The sequence below is a fragment of the Oryctolagus cuniculus genome, chromosome 6 (genome assembly GCF_964237555.1).
Source record: "Oryctolagus cuniculus chromosome 6, mOryCun1.1, whole genome shotgun sequence".
Taxonomy (NCBI): Eukaryota; Metazoa; Chordata; class Mammalia; order Lagomorpha; family Leporidae; genus Oryctolagus; species Oryctolagus cuniculus.
In genome coordinates, this window is record NC_091437.1 from 166,808,892 (window position 1) to 166,828,825 (window position 19,934).

The window sequence follows — 19,934 nt, forward strand, 5'->3', positions numbered from 1 at the left end:
GAGGTGATGGTGATGATGACAGTGGTGTTGGTGATGATGGCGGTGATGGTGGAGGTGGTGGTGGTGACAATGGTAGTGATGGTGATGGTGGAGGTGATGGTGGTGATGGTGGAGGTGATGGTGATGACGGTGGTGATGGTGATGGTGGAGGTGGTGGTGATGGTGATAGTGATGATGGTGATGGTGGAGGTGATGATGGTGGTGGAGGTGATGGTGATGATGGTGATGGTGGAGGTGATGATGGTGGTGGTGGTGATGGTGATGATGGTGGTGGAGGTGATGGTGGTGGTGATGGTGATGATGGTGATGGTGATGATGGTGATGGTGGAGGTGATGGTGGTGATGGTGATGATGATGATGGTGGTGGTGGTGATGGTGGTGGAGGTGATGGTGATGATGGTGGTGGAGGTGATGGTGGTGGTGATGGTGATGATGGTGGTGATGATGGTGATGGTGGAGGTGGTGGTGATGGTGATGATGGTGGTGGAGGTGATGGTGGTGGTGATGGTGATGATGGTGATGGTGATGATGGTGATGGTGGAGGTGATGGTGATGGTGGTGATGATGGTGATGGTGGAGGTGGTGGTGATGGTGATGGTGGAGGTGATGATGGTGATGGTGATGATGGTGATGGTGGAGGTGATGGTGGTGGAGGTGATGATGGTGATGGTGATGATGGTGGTGGTGGTGATGGTGGTGGAGGTGGTGGTGGTGATGGTGGTGGAGGTGATGGTGATGGTGATGATGGTGGAGGTGGTGATGATGGTGGTGATGGTGACGGTGGTGGCAGTGGCTGTGGGAAGGGTGGGTCCCGGTCTTGGTGCAGGCCGTGGGACGTGGGTTCTTAGGAGGAGGAGGCCGTGTGGGTGCTGACCTGGGCTGGCTCCCCCAGGTACATCCGCTCGGAGCGCTCCGTCATCCTCATCAACTTCTGCCTGTCCATCATCTCCTCCAACGCCCTCATCCTCATCGGGCAGACCCAGACGCGCAACAAGGTAGCTGCCCCTGCTCGGCCACACGCGTCCCCGCATCCTGGGGCGCTGCAGGGTGGACCCCGCGGGAGGGTGCGGGAGCAGGCACCACCCACGCAGAGCTGGGGCTGGCCCGGGCCCCAGGCTCAGCAGGCTCCGCCTCTCCCCCGCCTGGCGCACCCCGGGAGCTGGAACCCCGTGCTCGTCCAGCTTTGGCTCAAGCTGCCGAAGGCCCAGGGTGTGTGGCCAAGGACTCGGAGCCCGAGGGTAGCGGCGGCCCCCGGGGCCAGCCCTCCCCCACACAGGCCAGCCTGGATCCGGCAGCTGCCCGTGGAGCCCCTCGGCCCACCCTGAGGTCTCCACACTGCCTCCCACTAACCATGGCGGGTGCAGCCCTTGGGAGGGGCAGAGGAAGCAGAGGGGCTGTGGTGACAGAGAGAGGACCTGGCCCCGGGACCCGGCCGTGGGCTGTGGGCCGTGGTCATGGCCGCCATGACCCTGCGTATGACTTGCTGTGTGGCCTGGGGGCCACTTCCTCCTGCAGTGGCCGGGAAGGGCGGGGCTGGGCCCCAGCAGGTGGTGGGTGGGGCGGGCTCTGGGGTGCACTCCCCGCCCACCGCCACCCACCACCCGCCCGCGCAGGTGGTGTGCACCCTGGTGGCCGCCTTCCTGCACTTCTTCTTCCTGTCGTCCTTCTGCTGGGTGCTCACCGAGGCCTGGCAGTCCTACATGGCCGTGACCGGCCGCCTCCGGAACCGGCTCATCCGCAAGCGCTTCCTGTGCCTGGGCTGGGGTGAGCCACATGCGCGCCGGCCGGCTGCCTCCCCGGCCCTGGGCGGCTGTCCCCGCCTGTCCCTGCCCCCTGCAGCCTCCCCATCCCGCGGGGGCCGCCCGTGCCTTTGGCCTGAGTGGGTCTTTGCGGATCTGAGATGCAAAGGCAGGCTTTGGGGCAGTGGTCCCCCACGGCTCGGGACGCCTCACCCCGTGTCCCAGCGCCCCCACTTCCGACCCCCTGCAGCCTGGCGGGCAGCAGGGGGGACCCAGGTGGCCAGGTCCCCGCCGCCCATGTGGAAGACCCTGGTGGAGCTGCGGGCTCCTGGCTCTGAGGATCTGGGGAGTGACCTGGTGGAGGGGGAATCTCTCTTCTTCCCTCCTCCCTCCTTTCCTCCCTCCCTCCCTCCCTCCCCCTCCCTCACTCCCGCTCTGTGGCCCTGTGTCTCTGTGGCCCTGTGTTTCTGTCTTTGAAATAAAATGCAGAAGCGAATAAATAGGCGGGGCGGCCGCCCCTCCGCAGCGCAGGCGGCCCTGGTCTTGCCCACCGCCGTCTCCCTGTCCCACACTCAGCGGGGCCGCGCCGGGGCCGGCACTGACGTCCTGGCGTCCCTGCCTCTGCAGGGCTGCCTGCACTGGTCGTGGCCATCTCCGTGGGATTCACCAAGGCCAAAGGCTACAGCACCGTGAACTAGTGAGTCTGGACGGGGTGGGTGGGCCCTCCGTGGTCTGGCCAGGCACCATCTCCCGGAGGCTCAGGGCTGAGGGCAGGGAGGGGGCGCTCAAGGGCTGGGGGCCGATCCCATCAGTGCCTTCCTCCAGGCAGCCCGTGGGGACCTTGGACAGGGCTGTCACTGTCTCTGAGGCTCGGTGTGGAGCCCACCCATGGGCAGGTGGGGAGGGTCGTGGGGGAGCCCTGGGCGTAGCAGGTGCATCCACACAGCGATCCCTTGGGACGGGCCCATTTCACAGGTGAACTAACTGAGGCCAAGAAGGACCAGCCAGGCTGGGTCCTGGGGCTATTAACGTCATGCCCTGATTCTTGAGACATATCCCACAGGAGGTGTGGCTTCCCCAACTGGGGACAAAGGGGTAGGGGAACCAGGGTGGGGGAAACTGAGGCCCTTGGGGGCCGAGCAGGCCTGGCCACACGGGAGCCCGGGATCAGGATGTGGGCCCCGGAGCGCCCCAGCACCCAGGCAGGCGTGGGAGTGGACAGGGGGCGAGTGTGGGCATCGGGGCTGCAGGAGGAGGAGGAGTTTGTCGGGCAGCACTGGGCAGCGTGCCCCGGGCCGAGGCCCTGTGCCGTGGGAGGTGCAGGTGCAGGTGCAGCAGCCCTGCACGCTGACATCACGTCAGGGGAAGGGGCGCCTCCGCTGGCCCTGTGCCTGTGCGGTGAGCAGGTCCGCCCCGGGGGCTGCCGAGGGGCGGTGCTGACCGGCCTGTGTCCCCGCAGCTGCTGGCTGTCCCTGGAGGGAGGACTGCTCTACGCCTTCGTGGGACCGGCCGCGGCCGTCGTGCTGGTACTGACCCTCCCCGAGCCTCGCGGGGCCCCGGGTGTCCCGATCGCCAGGGGCAGCGCACATGGTCCCTCCCGGCGTGTGTGGGATGGGAGGCTGGGCGGGGCCCTGTGGCCTCTGGGAGCATGGCTGGGCCCCGCCCGTGCACCTGCTGGGAGGGCTGTGGGTTTGGTGAGTGATGGCGGGTGCAGGCTCGGCCGGCTGGCAGCAGAGGCTCGGGGAGTGGGCCAGGCCGGAGTGTCCCCCCACCCCGCACGCTCAGCCATAGCACCCCAGGCTGTGCAGCGAGCGCCATGCCCTGGCCGCCCTCCGTGTTCCCCTTGGCAGCTGCCCCGCACGGGGGCCGTCCCGTCCCCACCTGCACAGGAGCTGGGAGCGGGCACGGGCCTGCACGAGCCTTGCCCTCAGGCCCTCCCCTCCTACCTGGGGAAGGGGCCTCTCCCAGGGCCACAGCTACTCGTGGGCTCCGGCTGTGGCCGTGGGGCAGTGACCGTGGGCCAGGACCACAGAGGCCCCTCTTGTCCCTGATGGTGCCCGGGGTGGGGGGGGGGGGAAACACAGTCACTGCACCTGGGGCCTGGGGTGGGTGGAGCAGACGGAGGCAGGAGCCCCGCCCCCACTCGTCCCCTCGCACAGTGCAGGTGGGATCAGGGGCTGGTGGCCGCCCGCAGTGGACATGAGCCCCATCCCCTCCCCCGCCCCCCCCCCCCAGCCAGGGCAGAAGCGAGGCTGCCTAGGGAAGCCGCCCCCACCCCAGCCAGGCCTGCAGAGGGGGTGGTGTCTGTTCCGGAACGTTCCCTCCAGGGATTCCCGAGGCTGGGCTCTGCGTGGGGGATCCTGAGCTCCCGGGGCCTCGGGCTCAGAGCCACCAGCCTGGGCTGTGGGTAGGGGTCCCTGAGCCTGGGGCCCGCGGAGTCACCAGGTCCTGTGCCTTGAGCTCCCTGCCTGCAGAGTGCGAGCCAGAGGCTGGGGCGGGGGTCGATACAGGAGCTGGGACCCTCCCCCCGGCAGAGGGGGCGCCTGGGGTCCCCAAGCAGTGGAGGCCTCGGGTGGTGGCTCGGGCAGCGTAGGCACTGACTAGAGACGCTGAGAGGCACCGCGGGGTGCAGGTGTCCAGTGCGGGCTTCAGTGGCTGGCCGGGGGTAGAGGCGTGGTCAGTGTGGTAGGAGGGGGCTGGGCTGCCATGTGGGGAGTGCGGGAGGGACGGGGCGGCCCCAGGCAGGGCCAGGGTGAGGGCACCCTCGTCCACGGGTGTGAGCTCCCGTGGATGGAAGGAGAGAGGAGCAGGGATGCTATTTAGCGGGGGGGGGGGGGGGGGGACACGTGGGAGGTGCCCCCTGCAGCCTCGAGGGCCGGTGCTGAGGTCCACTTCGGGTGAGGGCCCCGGCCCGTGGTGCGCGCGTGGGCGCCCCGGCCCGCACAGCCGCCCGTCTCCCCGGCAGGTGAACATGGTGATCGGCATCCTGGTATTCAACAAGCTCGTGTCCAAAGACGGCATCACCGACAAGAAGCTGAAGGAGCGGGCCGGGTAGGGCCTGGCGCCTCGGCACTCCTCGCCGCCCCGCCCCGCCCCCGCCCCGCCCCGCGCCCAGCCCCGCCCACGCCCCGCCCACGCGGCGCCTCAGTTTCTCCCCCTGGCCCGGGACAGGGAGGCCCAGCAAGGCCTCGGGAGCAGTGGAACTGCCCGCTCCAGGAGACGCTGCCTCTGGCGGGCTCCTGGGGTGGTGCACCGGCCCCCCTCCCCCACCACAAGGCTGCTGTGTTACCCCAGGGGGCCCCGGCTGGGAAGGGAAACCCCCCCCACCCCTGCCCGCCCAGAGCTGCTGCTGACGGGACGGCCCCGGGAGGGGGACACTGGGGGCCCCGGGAAGCTGGGGCAGGGGCTGCCCCCGCGCTCCACGCACGCCTCCCCTCCCGCCTGCCCGCCGCTCTGTGTCTCGCCCTGGCTGGTGCCTGTGAGGGGCCCGCCCTCCCCTCTGTGCCAGTCTTGCCTGGTCTTGGTCCCGCCTCTCTGTCTGTCGCTGTCTCTTTCTCTGCCCAGGGCGCTTCCTGCTCTGCCCAGGGCGCCCTCTCGCGCCTGCTGCTCTGGGCCATCAGACCCCGCGCTGGGCTGGCCGGGGGCGGGGCGTCCTTGCTGCAGCGTCCTGGGCCGGAGGGAGCTGGTCTGGGGCCTCGCCCTCAGTGCTCCGCCCCTCCCAAGGCTGCGGGTGCCCACGTGGGTGTACGGGCAGGGAGTCCCGAGGGCGGTGGCGCCCCTGCGCCCCCGCCCTGCACCCGTCTGTGTTGCGTGTTTCTTGGTGTCACCACTGAGGCAGGCTACCTTTCTAGAGTCCCACCCTGCAGCCGGGTAAACTGAGGCTTAGGAGGGCAGTGGCTGGTGGAACGGGCCTCCCTGCCTGTGCGGTGGGTGCCAGCACAGCGCTCGGGGGCAGGGGGCTCAGAAGCAGGGGTAGACTTGACCGCGTGCAGGCTCCCGCTCCCCACGCACAGGTGCACACCCAGCTGTAAGCATGGATACACACACACAACACGGGTGTGGACTTGTGCACAGGTGCACACACAGCTAGAAATTTGAGCACATGCAGACAGCACATGGGCACAGGAACACACGTGAGCACATGCATATAGCACACATGGCAGGGGACACACATGTGAGCACACACAGCACACGTGGGCACAGGGACACATGTGAGCACACACAGCACACGTGGGCACAGGGACACATGTGAGCACACACAGCACACGTGGGCACAGGGACACACATGAACACACATACAGTACATGGGCACAGGAACACACGTGAGCACATGCATATAGCACACATGGCAGGGGACACGCGTGAGCACACAGCACTCGGCAAGGGACACACGTGAGCATGCACATACAGCACACATGGGCATGAGAACACGTGAGCACACACATACAGCACATGTGGGCACAGGGACACACACAAGTACACACAGCACATGTGTGCGCAGGTACACACATGTTAGCACATGGGGACACACACGGGCAGGCCTAGGTGCACACACAGATCTGTGGGAGGCCACTGCTGTCCGCCTGCCCTGGCCGTGCTCCGTCCCCTGCCTGGCTGGCGGCCACTGGCTCCTCAGGGAAGGCGTGGAGGAGACGGCAGCGGCCACCCTCTAGGCAGGTGGTCTGCAAAGCTGAGGCAGTGAACGTGGACACAGGGACCCGGCACTGCCCACCCCCACGCCCAGCCGCGTGCGGCTCTGCACCGTCCCCACAGGGGTCCTGGCTGGACTCCTGCGTCACGGGTCTGGCACTTGGCTGCTTCTGTTTCAGGCTGTTAATTTCACTTGTGGTCAGCAGCCCCCGCCCCCCCTGGGGGTGCTGCCACCTCTGACCCCACCAGGAACGCCATGTAGTGCCCCATGCTGCCTGGCCCCGCCCCGCGGTGCCCGCTCTGCTCAGCCACATTTGTCTGCTTCGTGTTTCTCTTCCGTTTCTTTCGTTCCCGCTGTCCGTCTGCGGGCAGCCCCTGCCCTCCGTGCCTCTGACCCCAGGCTCCTGCTCGGCACCCCGGGGGGAGGCCCTGGCAGCTCCCTGCCCAGCTGGTGCCCAGCCTGGGAGCAGTCGCCAGAGGGGGCAGGGCAGCCTGGCCATGGGAAGCCTATCTGTGTGTGTGCACGTGTGAGTGACAGCACGTGTGAGGGTGCACATGACAGCACGTGACGTGACAGCGTGTGTGTGCATGTGAGAGCATGTGTGAGTGTTGGTGTATGCATGAGCGCATGTGGGAGTGTGTACGCATGTTGTGAGAGCAGGTGTATGTGTGTGCATGAGTGAATGTATGTGGGAGTGGTTATGTATTGTGTGTGTGCGTGTGACTGCATGTGTGAGCTGTGGGTGTACGTGTGACTGCATGTGTGAGCTGTGGTGTACGTGTGACTGCATGTGTGAGCTGTGGGTGTCCGTGTGACTGCATGTGTGAGCTGTGGTGTACGTGTGACTGCATGTGTGAGCTGTGGGTGTCCGTGTGACTGCATGTGTGAGCTGTGGTGTACGTGTGACTGCATGTGTGAGCTGTGGGTGTCCGTGTGACTGCATGTGTGAGCTGTGGGTGTACATTGACTGCATGTGTGAGCTGTGGGTGTACATTGACTGCATGTGTGAGCTGTGGGTGTGCGTGTGACTGCATGTGTGAGCTGTGGGTGTGTGTGTGACTGCATGTGTGAGCTGTGGGTGTCCGTGTGACTGCATGTGTGAGCTGTGGGTGTACATGTGACTGCATGTGTGAGCTGTGGTGTACGTGTGACTGCATGTGTGAGCTGTGGGTGTCCGTGTGACTGCATGTGTGAGGTATGAGGTGTGCATGTGACTGCATGTGTGAGCTGTGGGTGTGCGTGTGATTGTATGTGTGAGGTATGAGGTGTGCATGTGACTGCATGTGTGAGCTGTGGTGTGTGTGTGACTGCATGTATGAGCTGTGGGTGTGCGTGTGACTGCATGTGTGAGCTGTGGTGTGTGTGTGGCTGCATGTGTGAGCTGTGGGTGTCCGTGTGGCTGCATGTGTGAGCTGTGGGTGTCCGTGTGACTGCATGTGTGAGCTGTGGGTGTACATTGACTGCATGTGTGAGCTGTGGGTGTGCGTGTGATTGCATGTGTGAGGTATGAGGTGTGCATGTGACTGCATGTGTGAGCTGTGGTGTGTGTGTGACTGCATGTGTGAGCTGTGGGTGTGCGTGTGACTGCATGTGTGAGCTGTGGGTGTCCGTGTGACTGCATGTGTGAGCTGTGGGTGTCCGTGTGACTGCATGTGTGAGCTGTGGGTGTCCTGTGACTGCATGTGTGAGCTGTGGGTGTGCGTGTGATTGCATGTGTGAGGTATGAGGTGTGCATGTGACTGCATGTGTGAGCTGTGGGTGTCCGTGTGACTGCATGTGTGAGCTGTGGGTGTCCTGTGACTGCATGTGTGAGCTGTGGGTGTCCGTGTGACTGCATGTGTGAGCTGTGGGGGTTGTTTATGCCTGTGTACATGTGTAGGACATTGAGAGAGGCCTGGCCAGGGAGCAGGGCTAGCGGGTGGCAGGGTCAGTGGTGGGTTTGGGCGGGCGCTGTGGGTGGGCACAGTGTGGGCTCGAGGCCTCGAGGGGGCCCCCCAGCCCCGAGGGTCGTCTCGTCCGGGCCTCTGCCGGGTGCCTGCTGTGTTTGCTGCTTGGACTGAATGTGGTCGTGGAGCGCGGATCCTGGAGGTCTCGGGAGAGAGGCACCCCAGCCCGGCCCCCAGGGACCTGCAGGAGCTTGCAGGGGGTGGAGTGGTGCGGGGCCACGCCCCTGGGGCCCGCCTGGTCCCCCTCCTGTCACCACTTCTTGCTGGCTGGCTGAGGAGCTGTGTGGTGGCAGCGCTGGGGTCCAGCAGGGTGCCTGGGTGTGGCGCCCCCGTGTGGCCTCTGCGAGGAATGGCAGCCGCAGATGGACATGGAGGTTTGGGCCCCAGGGAGGCAGGTGCGGCGGGACGGCCCCTGCAGGCCGGGTGGGGCCTGGGTCCCAGGGAGGGAGGGCCCGCAGCCACAGTGGGAAGACCCAGGCCCAGACCTGGTGCCATTCAGAGGGCCGGCTAGTCGCCGCTGGAGGGCGGGGCCGGCGCTGTGGCCTGGGCGGTCCCTGCGGCCCGTCCAGGGGAGCCGCCGTGTGCCCAGGAAGCAGGGCAGATCCCGGGCTCGGCCCGACAGCAGAGGCAGGACCAGAGCTCCCGTTCTGGGCCTCCGAGCCGCTGGCGGCCCCTGGCAGGTGGGGACGGGGGACTCCCCGGGCGGGCCGTGCCCCTGCACGTCGTCACTGCAGAAGGAAAGAAACAGACCTGGGGGGACCCCGGACTGTGGGGGGGGCCGGGGGCAGGGGACAGGTGCGGGCGGCTGTGCCCTGGCCACTGAGGCGAGAGACCCGGTCTGCCGAGGACAGAGACAGGATCGCCCCCAGGACCCTGCTGAGGCCCCACCCACGGGGCTCCCGTGAAAGGGGGGGCAGGTTGTCCTGACCCGAGCCCCACCCTGGTGGTGAGGACAGCCGGCTCAGGGGCCCCTGGAGCCAGAGTGTCTTGAGGGAGGATGGGTCACAGCACTGCGGGCAGGCACCTGCTGCCGGTGCCCACGTCCCGCAGCCTGAAGCAGCTGAGCGTCCCTTGTGAGGACGAGGCGGTGACGGGGCAGCCGAGGGCTTCCTGGAGGAGGCAGCCCAGGAGGTCCTGGGGGTGCGTAGGGGGTGCATAGAGCTGGCCCATGGAGAGGAAGCGGCGCCTGTGGGTCTCTTCCTGTCTGTCTGTCTCTCCCCGTCTGGCCTTGTCCGTCCGTCTGTGCTGTCAGCCTTGCTGTTTCTCTCCTCCCCCGGAATCCTCTCCTCCCCAGCTCTCTGGCCTGGCCGGGGGCCCTGCAGTGGGGGCCCCAGGGGGCCGGGTGGGGGCAGGGCCAGCCTGACGCCCTCCGTCCCCAGGGCCTCCCTGTGGAGCTCCTGTGTGGTGCTGCCGCTGCTGGCGCTGACCTGGATGTCGGCCGTGCTCGCCGTCACCGACCGCCGCTCCGCCCTCTTCCAGATCCTCTTTGCCGTCTTCGACTCCCTCGAGGGCTTCGTCATCGTCATGGTGCACTGCATCCTGCGGAGGGAGGTGCGTCGGTCGGCACCCTGGCAGCCCCTCTGTGCTGCCTCCCACCGCGGGGCGGGAGCCAAGCCTGTGATGCGGGAGTGCTTGTGCTCCGAGTGCATGGACGTGTGTCCAGCTCACAGCCTGGCTGCCTTGGGCAGCTCCTGGGAACGCGATGCCGGCCGGAGCTGGCCGGGGAGGCCTGGGGTAGCCGAGGCAGGCGGGGCTTCTGCCCCCGGGGCCCCCGGGAACCACGGAGCCAGCGGCAGATGTGCACAGCCCTCAGGACGAGTGGGACTCCTGCTTCTGGCATTTTCTGGACCTTCCCAGACCGTGTGGAGAAGATCTGCACCCAGATGCATCCGGGTGTCCCTGGGCTGCTGGCGTGTTGGGGTGGGCCCGGGGAGGCCTGCGTGTTGAGCCCAGCGGGAGGCCGGCGGCCGGGAGGGCCTGGGATGCGGCACTGCTGTCTGGGAAACCCCCGTGGGACGGGGCGGAGGCGTGTCCACCCAGGCCGCTGAGCATGGGGACCCCGCGGGAGGTGGGCAGCCCCTCCACACCCTGACAGCCAGCAAGGAGCGGGGAGGCCGAGGGCCCCCAGGCAGTGGTGCCCGTGCCAGCCTGGACGGGCAGGTGGCGAGGGAGGAGCCCAGGCCCCCGTACGCCCCTCCCCTGACCTGTATCAGAGACTCGGGGGGGGGGGCGCAGCGGGGAGGTCCCCACGCCCCAGGTCCAGGCAGCACAGACCCGGGTCATCAGGAACCCACGGGGAGGGAGCAGGCTGGGGACAGGACCCGAGGCTCGGTGGCAGGGAGCAGGAGTGGCCAGCAGGGGGCCACAGCAGGTGTCCCGGCCAGCGCTGTGGGCGCAGAACGTTCCCGTGTGGGGTCGAGTCAGGCCAGCTCTGCAGATGTGTTTCCTGGGCTGGGGCTGCCCAGGCGGCCTTCCTGGAGGAGAGGGGCCGGGACGCCCCTGGGGAGCTGGGCTCCTAAGCGTCTCGGGGGCAGGCGAAGGCAGGCGTGCAGGGCTGAGCCGGCGCTGGCAGCTCAGGGGCTGCCTGGCCGTGCCTGACAGCCCAACCCCAGCCAGTGCTGCCCTCTCTGGGCCCGAGTCCCCTCCCACTGGTGAGGGGGGTGGGAGGGACCCAGGGAGCGGGGCTGGGGTGTGGGAATCGGGTGCACAGGACACCTCCACCAGGGAGCGCCCCGGGAACTCCAAGGTTTTGCTTCGCACGCTTGTCCCTGTCTGCCCGTGGCTGCCCCAGCGCCGTCCTGCAGCCGTGGCCAGGTGCCTCAGCCGCGTCGCGTGCTGGCTGCACGGCCTGCAGTGGCCGGGAGCGGTGGAGGCCTCGGGGACTCCGGGCGGAGCTGCGTCCCTGGCCCTGCCCTCTGACGGCCCCGCCCTCCCCAGGTCCAGGACGCCGTCAAGTGCCGCGTGGTTGACCGCCAGGAAGAGGGCAACGGGGACTCGGGGGGCTCCTTCCAGAACGGCCACGCCCAGCTCATGGTAGGACTGGGGGCCGCCCGCCCCTGCCCGCCTCGGGCCGGAGCTGCGCTGGGCCCCGGCAGCCCAGGTGGCAGTGGGGCACACTGAGCTTGCCAAGGTGAAGTCCCTGGTCCGGAGTCTGCGGGGGGAGGGGGCGTGAGCTGGCAGCAGCCGGGCCCCCGGGGCGTGCGCCAGCCGTGTGGGACCTGTCTGTGCTCCACCCCCCACGCACGCCCTCCTCGACCCCTGGGTGCTGCGTGCTGGGCCGGCACCACACACACCCCCACCCCGGCACTGTGCACCTGCTTCCCTGCCACTCAGCCCTGGCCCCGCCCCCTCAGGCCACCATTTAGGCCTCTGGGGCATCCACTTCCCCCCGAGGTGCCCTCTCACGGGGGGCTGAGGGCGGTGGGGGTCGCCCCGGCTCCACATGGTGCCCAGCAGACCCCACCCCTCTGCAGGGGCCATGGGGGTCAGCGTTCCCTCCCCACCGCCTCTCCTGGCTGACCTCTGACCTCGGGGAGGGGTCACTCAGCCCTGCGTCCCGGCCCTCTCTGCCTCTCCCTGGCTCCACCAGAGCAGAGGGGTCCGGTGCTGGGGCCCAGCGGCCACTCAGGAGGCCGGGGTGGGGAAGAACACACGTGTGGCCATGCACACGCCCACACACACACAAAGTGATCAACGCTCATGCATGCAGCCTGCACACACAGGCACACAGCCCTACACACGTGCACATGCTCAGGTAGACATCCCTGCACACACGTGCTTACACAGCCACACACACGCAGCCCTCACACATGCGTGCAGTACACGGAGGTACAGATGTATGCAGGAGTGCAAATGTGGAGAGAAACACACAGATCCCAACAGGCTCACAGCCACACGTATACACGCACATGCTTCCACACACGGTCATGCACATACAAGGATACACGGGTATGCACACACGATATGCTCTCAGCCACACGTTACACGCACACATGTCCACACAGACACGCGCATGCACACAAAGCATGCTCAGTCACTCATGTACATGGACACAGTCACACGTGCATGGACACACGTACACACTCATGTGCATGAAGACCCTCAGACTCCTTCACATGCGTGTGGGCATGCACAAACTCGTGTATTCACGTGTGTCTTCACTCACACGCATGTGCACACATGCTCGCACCTACAGTCATAAACACAGGCACTCCCACGAGATACAAACGTGCACACACACTCACAGGCCAACACATTCACACACATGCACAGAAACACTTCTGACACGTATGTAAGCACACGTGCACACCCACTGCTCTGAGCTGCAGCTCACCCTCCTCCAGCTCTCCCCCTACTGTCTGTCCAGCCTCAGCCCCGCCCCTCACCCCGCTCCCCCTGCTCACTGCCCAGCCCCAGCCCCCCTCTCCCCGCCCACATCCAGGCCCAGCCCCGCCCCTCACCCCGCCCACTGTCCAGCCCCCGCCCTGCCCCTCACCCCACCTGCTGTCTGTCCAGTCCCAGCCCACCCACTGCCCAGACCCACTCCTCACCAGCCCCAGCCCCGCCCCTCACCCTGCCTGATGCCCAGCCCCTCCCCTCTCCCTGCCCACTGTCCAGCTCCAGCCCTGCCTGCTGTCTGTCCAGCCATAGCCCCGCCCCTCACCCCACCTGCTATCTGTCCTGCCCCGCCCCTCTCCCCACCCCCTCCAGCCCCACCCCTCATCCCACCTGCTGTCTGTCCAGCCCCAGCTCCGCCCCCCTCCCTGCCCCTCTCTAGCCCCAACCCCTACCCTCACCCCACCTGCTGTCCAGCATCAGCCCCTCCTGTCTCCCTGCCCACTGCCCAACCCTGCCCCTCTCCAGCCCCAGCCCCGCCCCTCACCCCACCCTTCTCCAGCCTCGGGCCCATCCTCACCCCTGTCCTTCTTTAGCCCCAGCCCCGCCCTCACCCCGCCCACTGCCTGTCTTGCCCCAGCCTCACCCCTCTCCAGCCCCAGCCCCGCCCTCTCCCCGCCCCTCGCCAGCCCCAGCCCCGCCCTCTCCCGCCCCAGCCCCGCCCTCGCCCCGCCCCTCTCCAGCCCCAGCCCCGCCCTCACCCCGCCCACTGCCTGTTTTGCAGACTGACTTCGAGAAGGACGTGGATCTGGCCTGTAGATCAGGTGAGCGCCTGACAGGTGAGAGTGACAGGTGGCCGGGCCCGCCTGCTTCTTTCTCTTTCCCGGGTGCCGTGTGCACTGTGTGTCGTCATCCCACACCCGCCTCATTAGCCCAGTCCCACACCTGTGTCCCCGCGCGGGGTGGGGGCCGCTCCTGCCTCGGGGCCTCAGCCTTCACCCACCTCGAGGGGCTGCGAGCCTGGGCCCGCTCTGCGTGGGACTGGGGGCTGCCTGTTCCGCCCACCCCCGCCGCATGCCCCCCAGGCCCATGTCCTGTGTTGTGCTTGTGTCGTCCTCGTCACCATGAGTCTGAGCTTGGGGACAAGGCCTGCAGACCTCCGGGAAGGACCCCTGCCGTCCAGCCTGGGGCTAGCTCTGAGCTTCCTGGAAGCAAGTGGGAGAAGGGACTCAAGTGCCCAGAAGAGGGGGGTGCTGCCCCCACCCCCAGGGTCTGTCCCTGCTGCCCTGTCCACTGGCTGTCGGCCGTCAAGGGGTCAGCTGGTCGTGCTCCGGGGTCAGGCCAGTTCTCCAGGAGAACTCTCCCTAGGGATGGCCCCTGCGGCGAGGCTGGGGCAGCCCCAGTGGACGGTGCCAGCCCCTGCCGGTGGTACCCCAGGGGGGCCCAGCTGTGTTCGGATGTGCACCTGTCTTTCAGACCCTGGCACCTCCTAGAGTGTGTGTGTGTGTGAGCAGGTGTAGCCCCCGTGGGAGAGACATGCACCTTAGGACCAGCCTGGGGGGGGGGGGTTGGGGGGAGGGCCAGCAGCCGGCCCCTGGGGACGAGTGCGTGCTGACACAGCTGTGACCTGTGGGGAGGCTGCAGCGGCGGGGCCGTCCCGAGGGTGGAGGAGGGGCCGGGGATGCTGGGGGCTGTGGATGTGGTAGGAGAGGAGCGGCAGGTGGCTCTGTGGGGCGGGGGTGCAGCGGTCAGCCCAGGCTTCCCCAGGCCGGGGTGTGGGGGCGCCAGCAGCCTGGGGGGGCAGCTGGGTGCTGGCCGCCTTTGGGTGTCACTAGCCCGTGGAGGCAGGAGTGAAATGGGAGGGGGTCTGGGGGCAGAGCCGGGGGAGGGGGTCAGGAGAGAGACCTGCAGTCATGTGCAGCTGGCCACGGGTGCTGGGAGGGCCGGGTTGTGCCTGTGGGGCCGCGGCCAGGGCTGCCTCTGGGGGGAGCCTGGTGCCCCAGTGAGCGCCCGGGGTCCCCCTGCAGGCCGCGGCTCTCCCCCCAACTCCTGTGCCCCAACCTGCCATGCCTTGACCCCACCCCGCATGCCCTGCCCTGACCCCACTCCACCTGGCCTGGCCCTGGCCTGACCCTGCCCTGTGCCCCGCCCAGCCCAGCTTGGCCCCGCCCTGACCCCACCCCATCCAGCCTGGACTCACCCTGACCCCTCCCCACCATGCCCTGACTCCACCTCACCCTGACCCCTCCCACCGTGCCCTGCCCTGCCCTGACCCCACTCCACCATGCCCTGCCCCACTTCACCATGACCCCACCCATGCGCCCCACCCCACCTCACCCTGACCCCGCCCGTCCGACCTGCCCCGCCCTGACCCTGCCGCTGCCCTGCCTGCCCTGGCCCCGCCCCTGGGCCCCGCCCTGCCCTGACCCACCCCGCCCCCCGCAGTGCTCAAGAAGGACATCGCGGCCTGCCGCACCGCCACCATCACGGGCACGCTGAAGCGGCCGGCGCTGCCCGAGGACGAGAAGCTGAAGCTGGCGCACACCAAGGGGCCGCCGTCCAACTTCAACAGCCTGCCGGCCAACACGTCCAAGCTGCACCTGCACGGCGCGGCGCGCTGCCCCGGCGGCCCCCTGCCCGACTTCCCCAGCCACTCGCTGACCCTCAAGAAAGACAAGGCGCCCAAGTCCGCGCTGGCGGGCGACGGGGACATCTTCAAGAAGCTGGACTCGGAGCTGAGCCGGGCCCAGGAGAAGGCTCTGGACACGAGCTACGTGATCCTGCCCACGGCCACGGCCACGCTGCGGCCCAAGCCCAAGGAGGAGCCCAAGTACAGCATCAACATCGACCAGATGCCCCAGACGCGGCTCATCCACCTGAACATGGCCCCCGACGCCGGCTTCCCCGCGCGCAGCCCCCCGGCCCGCGAGCCCCCCGGCGGGCCGCCCGAGGCGCCCCCCGCGCAGCCGCCGCCGCCGCCCCCACCGCCCCCGCCGCCGCCGCCGGCCCTGGAGCCGGCGCCCCCCAGCCTGGGGGAGCCGGGCGAGTCTGGGGCGCACGCGGGCCCCAGCGCGGGGCCTGCGGCCAAGAGCGAGAACGTGGCCACCTTGTCGGTCAGCTCCCTGGAGGTGAGGGCGCCTGCGGCCGGGGCCCGAGCTGAACCTGAGCCCCCCACCCCGGGCCCGCAGGATGCGCTGGGGCGGGGGGGCCAGGGGGCGTGGGGCAGGTGCGCCCTGATGGGTCTAGGCTTCTGCCCAGCCTTCTCCCTGGGCCCACGCTGGAGAGGAGGGGTCGCTAGTCCCCCCACTCTGGCACGAGGGGACCGCCAGGGAGCCCCGCAAACGCACCCCAACCTTCTCCCCACAGCGGCGGAAGTCACGGTATGCAGAGCTGGACTTCGAGGTGGGTCCCAGTCTCTGCCCCCTCCCCCGCCCCCGGCACCCCGCGACCCAGCTGTGCCGCGCCCCTTCTCCGCAGCCGGCCCCAGGAGCGGGGACTGGGGTCCCAGGCGGCGCGGCGCCCCCTCCTGGCTCAGGCCCTGCGCCCCTGCCCCCCGCTTTCGCCCCAGGCACCCCGAGCCAGCTGTGCTGCGCTCTTCCCACGCACCCCCCCCCCCCCGCGGCCGGCCCCAGGAGCGGGGGCAGAGGTCTGGCAGGCGGGGCGGGGGCCGCGCGGCGCCCCGCCCCCGCGCTCAGGCCCCGCCCCGCCCCGCCCCCACAGAAAATCATGCACACGCGGAAGCGACACCAGGACATGTTCCAGGACCTGAACCGGAAGCTGCAGCACACCGCGGAGAAGGAGAGGGAGGCCCTGGGCGCGGACAGCAAGGTGTGGGGCGCGCGGGGGGCCCGGGGCCAGCTCCCTCCCCTCCCTCCTGCCCCCTCCCCGGTGGGTCCCCTCGGGTCGCCCGGCCCGCGGGTGCGGGCTTCGATTCCCGTCTGTGCCCCCGCCCCGCCCCGCCGGATCCCGGCCCCTGTGCTTCGCGTCTGCGTCCCCTCGGGTCGCGCAGGCCCGCGGGGGGCGGGGCAGCGGCTCTGGCCGGGCAGGAGCCCCGCCCCTGCCCCTTTGATTCCCGTCTGTGTCCCCTCCCCCGCCCCCCGGACCCTGGCCCCAGCAGCCAGAGAAGCAGCAAACGCCCAACAAGCGGCCCTGGGAGAGCCTGCGGAAAGCGCACGGGGCGCCGGCCTGGGCCAAGGAGCTGGAGCCGTCGCCGCTGGAGCTGCGCGGCGTGGAGTGGGAGAAGGCGGGCGCCACGATCCCGCTGGTGGGGCAGGACATCACGGACCTCCAGACCGAGGTCTGAGCCGGCGCGGGCCGGGCGGACGGATGCTGCTCTGCCCGCTCCTGCACCGGACAGGACGGGCGCCGACGCTCGCGGGCCGCGGGCCAGGCCCGCGCCCCGGCCTCAGGGCTCCCGGCGGCGCTGGGACCGGAGCCAGACGCAGGACAGGAGGCGGCACGGCGGGCACGGGGCCCGCCCCTCGCGCCCAGCCCCGGCGGGCGCGGCCGCGGACAGCGGGTCGGCCCGGGGTGCCCGCCCGAGCCGCCCCCGCGAGGACGAGCCTGCGGCCCGCTGGCCTGGCTCCGTTTTTTAGAAACTCCACCCCTGGGAAAGCAGCCAGCCCCCCACTCCCTTCCAGGACCTTGGGCCCCCAGACCCAGGCGGAGAGCACAGCCCTGCGCCCGAGCACCGGGCAGGACTCGGCCCACTCCGGGAAGAAGCCGCGTGGGGAATCTATTTTTTCTCTCCTTTTCATTTCTTCAATAAAAAGAATCAAAAACCCGGTGCTGTGTGTGTGGCCTCCCGGCCGGCTGGGGCTGCGCGGGCACTTCCGGGGGCCTCGTGCCCCAGTGGTTCTCAGCGGGGCGTGGGGGAGGGAGGCGCTGGGGACCCCAGGGCTCCTGGGCCAGGCTGGCCGCTTCCCGCCCTAGGAACAGGGGTTCTGTCTGTCCACGGAGCAAGTGGGGAGCAAGCGTGGTCGTCCCCTGTCCCCCAGTTCTCAGCCACCCCCCACCCCCAGCGCCGCGGGTCTGAAGGAGCCTGGAGATGCGCAATGCTGTGCTCCATGTCTCCAGCAGGGGGCGCCCCAGCCCCACGGGAGCCTGGTGGGAAGGCCTGGTAGGGAATGCGGGTGCGGTGGGGAGGGTGTTGGCCGCAACCAGGAGGAAACACTGCACACAAGCCTGGGCCTTGGTGGCAGCAAGCAGGCTGTCCTAGACCCCTCCTCAGCCCCCAGACGCCTGGGACTGAACCCCGGGGAGGCAGGGACAGAGACCACCAGCCCCAGCACGGAGGGCTCCGGGGGCCGTTAGGAGGTTGCTGTGGCCCTGTCACCCACGTCCCACAGTGAAGACCGCGTCCAGTGGATCTGAAAGTGGCAGCCTGGCCCGGGCCCTGCTCTCTCCGGCCTCTCTGGTTCAGTTCCCACGCATCTCACCGTGCAGCCAGCAGGTGGCGCCAGGAAGGCGCTGGGTGGGCTCCTTGTGCTCAGATGGTCCTAAGTGACAGCCCGTGGCAGGGGAGGAGGGGCGCTGAGTGGACGACCGTGGGGGTGGGCAGTGTGTCCCCGCACAGGGTCCCCAAGCGACGGACCTGAATCCCTGCTGTTGGTCAGAGCCGCGGCAGGCACAGGCTCATGACTCACACTCGGCTGGATGTGCACCCTTGCACATGCGTGTGATGAGGGCTGGGGTGAGCAGGTGACCGGGGCCGGGGTGAGTGAGTGCCCAGGCCGGGGTGAGTGGGTGACCGGGGCCAGGGTGAGCGGGTGACCAGGGCCGGGGTGAGCGGGTGACTGGGGCCAGGGTGAGCGGATGACCGGGACCAGGGTGAGCGGGTGACCAGGGCTGGGGTGAGCGGGTGACCAGGGCCGGGGTGAGCAGGTGACCATGGCTGGGGTGAGCGGGTGACCAGGGCCAGGGTGAGCGGGTGACCGGGGCCGGGGTGAGCAGGTGACCAGGGCTGGGGTGAGCCAGTGACCATGGCTGGGGTGAGTGGGTGACCAGGGCCAGGGTAAGCGGGTGACCAGGGCCGGGGTGAGCGGGTGACCGGGGCCGGAGTGAGCAGGTGACCGGGGCCGGGGTTAGCAGGTGACCGGGGCTGGGGTGAGTGGGTGCCCGGGGCCAGGGTGAGTGACCAGGACCGGGATGAGTGAGTGACCAGGGCCGGGGTGAGTGAGTGACCAGGGTGAGCAGGTAACTGGGGCCAGGGTGAGTGCCCGGGGCCGGGCTGAGTGGGTGGCCAGGCCCGGGGCCTAGTGTCATCAGAATCCACACTGTAGTCTGCGCCAGCTTCTCCTGTCGCCAGCCCCTCTCCCGGAGGGCAGTGTCTGTGCCAGGAGGGACCCAGCCCACACCCCACCCTGGGCCCCATGTCAGGGCCGCGTGACCGCTCTGGTCACACACAGCAAGCTGGCCGAGGGGGACCTCATTGGACTCGTCGAAAGCTCTGCTCCCCGTTCAGGTCCCCCCAGCCTGTTCTGGGCGGTGCTTGGGACCGAGGGCTGCGGGTGCCCCTGGCGAGGGCAAGGCCGCCCCCTGCACCTCCGCCCGTGTCCCTCTGCAGTTGTCCAGCTTGGGTGATGTGCTCTTGACCCTGGGCAAGGCGGGGATCAGGATCCCACCACAGCGGGAACGCCGGGCTCGAGGTGGCCCGGTGCTGCAGCCAGCACCCACGGACCGTGAGGGCCAAGTGTAGGGGAAGCTGGCGCTCCTGGCTCTAATCCTCCCCGCACTGGGCGCCTGCCCACTGCCCTGCCACCCCCTCCACTCCTTTCCCGCAGCGCCCAGAGCCAGCCAGGTCTCTGCAAAGACCCTCCTGGGCCCCTGCGCTCCTGCTGTGCAGGGCACCCTGCCCACCACTGCGTCACCCTGGAGCTGAGCCCCACCCCCCAACCAGCATCCCCACCGCCCGGGACCAGGGTGGGGCTCAGGATGGTGGTGGGCATGTGACTGGCGAAACTTGCAAAGGCCGCGGACTTTGTGGCTAGAGCCGGAAAGCTGCTGGGGCTGGCGCTGGTGGTGGTGACGGTGATGGTGACGGTGGTGATGGTGAGGGGATGAGGGTGGGGATAATGTTGGTACTGATGCTGGAGACGCTGGTGATGGAGATGGAGTGGGAGGTGACGAGAGTGTCCGGGGCTCTCAATGCCCAAGGCTGGGGCTGCCACGGTCTTCATGGGTCGAGGTGCTGGCGGGGTTGGACGGGATCTCCCACCCACGCTGCCCGTGGAGGACAGGAGGAGGAAGGAGGCGCAGGGCCCT

At 68.7% G+C, this 19,934-nt stretch overlaps 1 protein-coding gene across 3 annotated transcripts in view; it reads left to right on the forward strand.

Annotated features, from left to right (window-relative positions):
* ADGRB1 (adhesion G protein-coupled receptor B1) overlaps positions 1–17,457 on the forward strand; it is a 66,302-nt gene extending 48,845 nt beyond the window's left edge. For 2 of the 3 annotated variants that reach the window (XM_070075883.1, XM_070075885.1), the window contains 12 exons: positions 893–995; positions 1,614–1,764; positions 2,367–2,436; positions 3,199–3,265; positions 4,705–4,790; positions 9,716–9,887; positions 11,274–11,369; positions 13,456–13,510; positions 15,117–15,799; positions 16,038–16,073; positions 16,392–16,499; positions 16,789–17,457. In XM_070075883.1, the coding sequence (XP_069931984.1) occupies positions 893–995; positions 1,614–1,764; positions 2,367–2,436; positions 3,199–3,265; positions 4,705–4,790; positions 9,716–9,887; positions 11,274–11,369; positions 13,456–13,510; positions 15,117–15,799; positions 16,038–16,073; positions 16,392–16,499; positions 16,789–16,974 (1,813 nt within the window). In that variant the 3' untranslated portion in view covers positions 16,975–17,457. The remainder of the gene's footprint in view (positions 1–892; positions 996–1,613; positions 1,765–2,366; positions 2,437–3,198; positions 3,266–4,704; positions 4,791–9,715; positions 9,888–11,273; positions 11,370–13,455; positions 13,511–15,116; positions 15,800–16,037; positions 16,074–16,391; positions 16,500–16,788) is intronic. The other variant, XM_070075884.1, reaches the window with a different exon arrangement.
* Positions 17,458–19,934: the final 2,477 nt, after the last annotated feature.